This window comes from Thermobia domestica, chromosome 15 (assembly GCF_964235325.1).
Source record: "Thermobia domestica chromosome 15, izTheDome1.hap1.1, whole genome shotgun sequence".
Classification (NCBI taxonomy): Eukaryota; Metazoa; Arthropoda; class Insecta; order Zygentoma; family Lepismatidae; genus Thermobia; species Thermobia domestica.
In genome coordinates this window covers 151,640,361-151,646,913 of record NC_137468.1, presented here as the reverse complement: position 1 = coordinate 151,646,913, position 6,553 = coordinate 151,640,361, and the positions used below count along the sequence as shown (strand labels likewise).

At 33.6% G+C, this 6,553-nt stretch overlaps 1 protein-coding gene across 1 annotated transcript; it reads right to left on the bottom strand.

Annotated features, from left to right (window-relative positions):
• Window positions 1–1,627: 1,627 nt before the first annotated feature.
• On the bottom strand, window positions 1,628–3,835 carry LOC145671656 (uncharacterized). The gene is made up of 2 exons (XM_081740855.1): window positions 3,256–3,835; window positions 1,628–2,499 (listed from the first exon to the last, which is right to left on the bottom strand). Exons 1-2 carry the CDS (start codon window positions 3,833–3,835, stop codon window positions 1,628–1,630), a joined length of 1,452 nt encoding a protein of 483 aa, XP_081596981.1.
• Window positions 3,836–6,553: the final 2,718 nt, after the last annotated feature.

Below are 6,553 nucleotides of genomic sequence, written 5' to 3'. Positions count from 1 at the left end.
CCTTTAGCTTGATGAAACATATTTTGTGTTATAAAAATAACACTTAAATCTCGGTGGTGGCTACCTTTAGTAAAAAAGTCAACAATTCGTGTATCACATTCTCGCATTAAATCGTCAATAATTACCAGATGGGGGCCAGCTTGTGCTGGAAAATCATCTATTTTGGGGAGCCCTTCTTTAAATGTACAACCTGAGGATAGAGTTTCATACAGAGGTTGCCACTCACCATAACACCATACTATATTTTTCCATTTTTCGGCATAATGTTTTAAAAACTCTTTTACAAAATATGATTTACCACACCCAGTGGGGCCAGCTATAATACAAGTAAATGGGTGTTGAAACTCCATATTCTGTTACACCACAAAATAATTATGAATATAATAACATATTATTATTATTATTACTTTTCAGGCATGTTTACAACTTTACATAATTGAGAACAAGTAATTATGGTTCGCTGAATGCACGGCAAATGAAGCTGGAGTTTTCGCCATGTACAAACACTGAAATTTACCTGACCATTACTGTCGTCATCTGACGAGCGAATAAAACACTGACGAATACCGTTAAGAGTATCTGACAATGATATTTTATAATTTTCACTAATGAAAAATTGTGTAGGCAATGAAGAATTTGTATCAGCATTAAAGTAGTTTTCAATAAATGAATAATATGATAGAAAAGTATTCCACTCATCAGGTGAAAGACGAATACGATCAGAGTAATTATGTAAAATGATAATAACAGAAAATTCTCCCTCACCATCGTATGCTAGACCAACACATACCTCGATTTCATCGAAATAATAATAATAACGATTTAAAAATTGATTATCCATTTTTTTTTACTCTCTACTTAATTAAAAACTATCGTTTCTACTAATACTGTATTTACCCTATTCGTATAACACCATACTATATTTTTCCATTTTTCGGCATAATGTTTTAAAAACTCTTTTACAAAATATGATTTAGCACACCCAGTGGGGCCTGCAATAATGCAAGTGAAAGGATGTCGAAACTCCATTTTCTCTCTCTTTTATATTTCTTCAAAAAATAAAATATTTATCAATCACCCAATAACATAGAAACTAATTCTAGTTGAATACGATTTGCTGTGACAGTATCTTCAACAAAAGTAACTTTAGAAAATTTACCCTTCACAACACATTCATATAGATATTTACTTATTAGAGGAGCAAGTGTAGAACATGAAGAAATTGCTTCATCAATACATGGGAAATAGTAACATATTTTTTTCCATGTAGAAAAATCTATTTCAACTCTACTATTATCATCATTTGCACAAATATACATTAAATTATCATCGTCATTATTAGCGTCAAGTATTACTTTCGTTTTCTCACTTAGTGCGTATTCAGTTGCATTCTCACCTTCTCTAAAATAATCATTTATATACATGGAAAATGATAAAAACCTGGACCATTCATTAATTGATAACACAATACATTCATTAACAATGCGTAATTTTACAAACACATAAAATTTATAATCACTACTATATTTCAAATATACACAAAGATCAGTGGAATTATCAATGAAGTAAAAAGAACTTAAAAGTTGTTTTTTATCCATAATTATCTATTTACACAACTTATTCTTTTTTACAATAGTCTATTTCTCTTAAAGCCATAAGGCACTGTATCATAACTTCCTTCAACTCTTTTGCGTTTTGTGTGTACCAATTGATAGGTTTTCGTTTCCTCTTTGCTGATAATTTTGATGTCTTTTGTGCGAGCAATTTTGCAAGGGTTTGACACACTTACAGGAGGGGCATCATTCAGAACCATATTTCTAATTTGTTCGAAATTCACAATTTTCATTGTTTCACTATTTAGAGTAATTCCCCTCACCTTACAACAGGTCTTTGTTGTACCTCCGCTGAATACCTCGTACGCATAATTTTTGGTCCCGCCGCTACAAAATTCATTAATATATGCATTGGGACCTACATTATCTATTTCATTTTTTAACTCGCCGAAATAATCCCCAAGAGGTAATTTTATGCCTCCAGCTCTTACTATATAAATGAGACTATCCGTATCCATATATAACACATCTTTATCTAGCTTCTCTAAATAACTGTATAATTCTAAGCGACCATGCATAGTAGTATACGCAGCCAATATTACATTAGTATTTTTTAACGGAATAATTGCATCATCCAAAATCTTGTAATTTAATAATAATGCATCTTCATCAATTGGAATTACCTGTGTTACCTCAGTATTACTGTCGGTTAATTTATCATAAAATATGGCAGGTTCTCGAATAATTTGTGTGTGCGTCATATTATCATTCTGAGCAAATTTGCCCCATAAACAATTCAGTGCTAATTTGCAAATACTTTTTCGTGCTTTGTTTTTATTACCAATTTTCCCTTTGTCTAGTTGTACTCCCTCTCTTTCATAATAATCCTTAATATATTTATTTTTCTGTTCTTCACTTTTACACCATTTAGGCCAACCATGAGCTTCTGTTTTCAATTTCATGAACAAATTTATATAATTTGTAAATAAGCCACCTTCTTTTTTAACAGGATCATATTGCACTACTTTATATTCCCATACCTCATGCATTTCTAATATTTTATAACCTTTCTCTTGGGCTTTACGTACTTCGTCCACCACCCACGTCCCAGTGAGGACCCTCTCCGCATCACTATGCTCACAGTCCTCTGTATTTAGAGTGTCCGCGCATCTACGACACAGAGGGAACAGAAGTTTATGATTGCTGCGATACGGAAGGACGGGGTGATACAAATCCCTGGGAGGAAGTACTGTACATTTTACGATACCCTCAAATTTATCTATTGCAGGACAATCGGCACCCACATAGATTTTTGGGTGCCCTATGGGATATTTTTTCACCTTGCAACAGTAGGGGTATAACGAAATGACGTCCACGTAGTGCACCTCCTCCCCGGGGGCAGTCTTATAGTAATATTTAACAGCGGAACATCGCCCGCCATATAGAGCATCTCTAGGTTTGATAGGATCTTTTCTACATAGGGGGTGATGTGCCACCAATTCTGCAATTTGTGGATTTTTACGTAGTTCATTCTTCCATTCACACCCCCACATTTCATGAACTACGTAGCCCAAGTTTTTTAAATGATTAATTTTTCTAATGGTGTTTTCATAGCGTATTTCAAGAGTGGTATGCGGATCATTATATATAGGTTTATCACGCCCTACTTTAAAACATTTAACACATCCGTGATAGAAACAACCTTCATATTCCCATACATGGATCTGTTCATCTATACGTGCATAACCATCTACTTTTAAAACACCATTTAGAACCATTTCCTTTCCATTTGCTGCGTGCTTGATTGTAATACCTAGTCTTTCTTGTTCGTAAACCAACCATTGAATCGCTTCGATGGACTGTTGATCTGACCAACGATAACCATTATGAGGAATAATACCTATAGTCTGTTCTTTGAGAAACTTGCGTCGAAATACCAGATTACAAGCCGAGGCTATACTAATTGCTTCGACTAGTGGATTAACATCAGTTATTTGCTGGAATTCTACTACGAATTTAACACATGCCTTCCGTAGAAGGTTAACATCCATGCGACAATAACGAATTAATTCTTTTTTAAAATTAAATGTCTGATTTGAGGATTTTTCATACCATTCCATAAACTGTTTTTGTTCTTTTTCCTTCATATACTGAAAACCATAGAATTTAGGGTCGGGCATAGGCCCTTCATAACTTTGATTATCTTTCGTATTAAAATAGTGTGGGAAATAACCTTTTGTTTCTTCTATGTCAAATGCATCAGATAATTTTGATAGAGCCATCGGAAAGAAATTAATACTATCAATGAATTTTAAATATTTACAATCAATACTCATTATTTTACACCCCTTCATTATGACGCTTGGAGTCCATCGTTTCGCTGATATCATTGCACGCAGGATAAAATGTGCATCATATCCTTTTGCATTATGTGCAATGCATATAACTTTATTAATATTGGATGGTTTACTGCATAAATACTCCAGAAAATCAGTAACACACTCTTCACCATAAAAAATGTTTTCCTTTCTGTTGCAAATAGTACATGAATTACCCTCGCTATTCTCAAGACAATGATAACATACTTGCTGTGTGATTACCAAATTAGGCACATGTTCACGGAATATTTCATCTTGCCTACACTCAATGTCATATAATATCATCATCCATTTTCCTACGTTTGAATATTTTCGTGATTGCATGTAACATAAATGACGGTGGGGCATCATATTGTCACAGTTTATACAGAATGTTTCCCCACACTGGTGAGGATTTCTATTTTTCTTGATAACATACGCTTTAAGACATATTTTACATACTTTTAACTGTGAGCACAAACCTGATTTTATATGATACGCCATACATTCGTTACCGTAAAAACATCTGTTACAATTATTACAATTTAATACTTCATCTGTCTTCTTACATGGAGGATTTTTTTGACATTTTGGGCATAATGCCTTACAGTGCCCTATATGCTTTTCTTTCATATTATATCTCTTATGGCATGTTTCGCAAAAGTACACACAGCTAAATGCAGCACATAAATTGGTAATAACATTGTAATGATTATTTATCAGGAGTAAATTAATTTTCTTCTCACCACCGATGCCCTCGAAAAATGTTTTCTCCCCCGTCAAATCGTCGTACACTGTAATCGTATAATCAGTTAAATATGATTGAATTAGTTTTAATTCAGGTATGCCACCACCATGCATCAAATTAATGCCAGAACTCTTACACAATAATTTAGCTTCTAAAGTCATAAAGTTCTTTTTTTGATTATAATAGGGTTGAGACGCATTTTTATTCCCTTTGTTATCAATGAGCCCTTTAGCAACTACAAGGGCGTGAGCAAGGCAACTACTATCTTTATTTTTAATAACGACTATACCATTACATTTTTTCATATATTCTTCATCAGAGGAAAAATTTTGACTTTTCCTCCCTTCGCCTATAGGTAAAGCCACATGATGAAAATCAATAACAAAACGATCTTGTTCCATAAATTTTGCATTTGACTGAATGACTCGATTCAGAGCCTCCCAGACGAAGTCTTCACCGACATTCGCTGCTTCTCGAAATGAAAACCAAAACGATCTATCTGAATTATTCTGATTCCATAATGTCAGCCCTACCTGATGGTGGGAATCTACATCCTCCATCAACATATTCAATAGTTGAGCAATTCCACTTCGCAACCAGGTAATTGGGTTTTCCCCTTCAGGGGTTCTCGCAAGTTGTGCAGTTATCATTGTACCATTCATTCGGAATTTTTTGTACTTTCTAGTTATTTTGTTAATGATTGTAATATTACTAGAACTTTCCATTTTTTTATTGCTTTATTCTATCAACTAACAATTATTTCTGCTGTTTGATGCTTTTACTGTAATTGGGGCTGTTCCCACTATAGAACACCAAGAAGTGTTTTTTCCAATAACGTTTTAGTGATATTTTCTAAAACTGAAAATAGTATTCTACCAACTAGCAATTATTTACGAAAACCTATATCTCACGTATTTCTGCTGTTTGATGCTTTTACTGTAATTTGGGCTGTTCCCACTATAGTACACCAAGAAGTGTTTTTTCCAATAACGTATTCTTCCTAACGGTTTAGTGATGTTTTCTAAAACTGAAAATAGAGAAAAGCAAATTATAACATTTCTTACATTGCAAAATCATCCAAAAAAAATCGCTTATTAGGCGTATCCCACATAAACTAATATTTATGGAAAAGAAGATATAATATTCATAATTAGCATGATTGAAAACATCGAATATTTCATCAACCAACCAACTATAGCGCAAGTTATGAGGAACACTTAAAATCCGCATCGAAAATTTTGACAAAGTTCAAAACTAGCTTATTTAAAAAAAAAAATCTATATTCGGCTTATTTTTGGCCGCTGTGACACCGGGTTTTCACGAATGTACTCAACACAACATATATTTCAAAAAATAATCTATCATGGGTGGGGTTATGAGGAACACTTAAAATCCGCATCGAAAATTTTGACAAAGTTCAAAACTAGCTTATTTTAAAAAAATCTATATTCGGCTTATTTTTGGCCGCTGTGACACCGGGTTTTCACGAACGTACTCAACACAACATATATTTCAAAAAATAATCTATCACGGGTGGGGCTATGAGGAACACTTAAAATCTGCACCGAAAATTTTGACAAAGTTCAAAACTAGCTTATTTTAAAAAAATCTATATTCGGCTTATTTTTGGCCGCTGTGACACCGGGTTTTCACGAACGTACTCAACACAACGTATTCTTCAAAAAATAATCTATCATGGGTGGGGTTATGAGGAACACTTAAAATCTGCACCGAAAATTTTGACAAAGTTCAAAACTAGCTTATTTTAAAAAAATCTATATTCGGCTAATTTTTGGCCGCTGTGACACCGGGTTTTCACGAACGTACTCAACACAACATATATTTCAAAAAATAATCTATCATGGGTGGGGTTATGAGGAACACTTAAAAATCCG

Excerpts from the sequence above, each read along its gene's own strand:
- LOC145671656 (XM_081740855.1), bottom strand. The coding sequence starts at position 3,835 with ATGGCTCTATCAAAATTATCTGATGCATTTGACATAGAAGAAACAAAA. Across the intron at positions 2,500-3,255 it reads CCATGTATGGGAATATGAAG|AAGCTCATGGTTGGCCTAAA; the intron begins GTTGTTTCTATC and ends AATTGAAAACAG.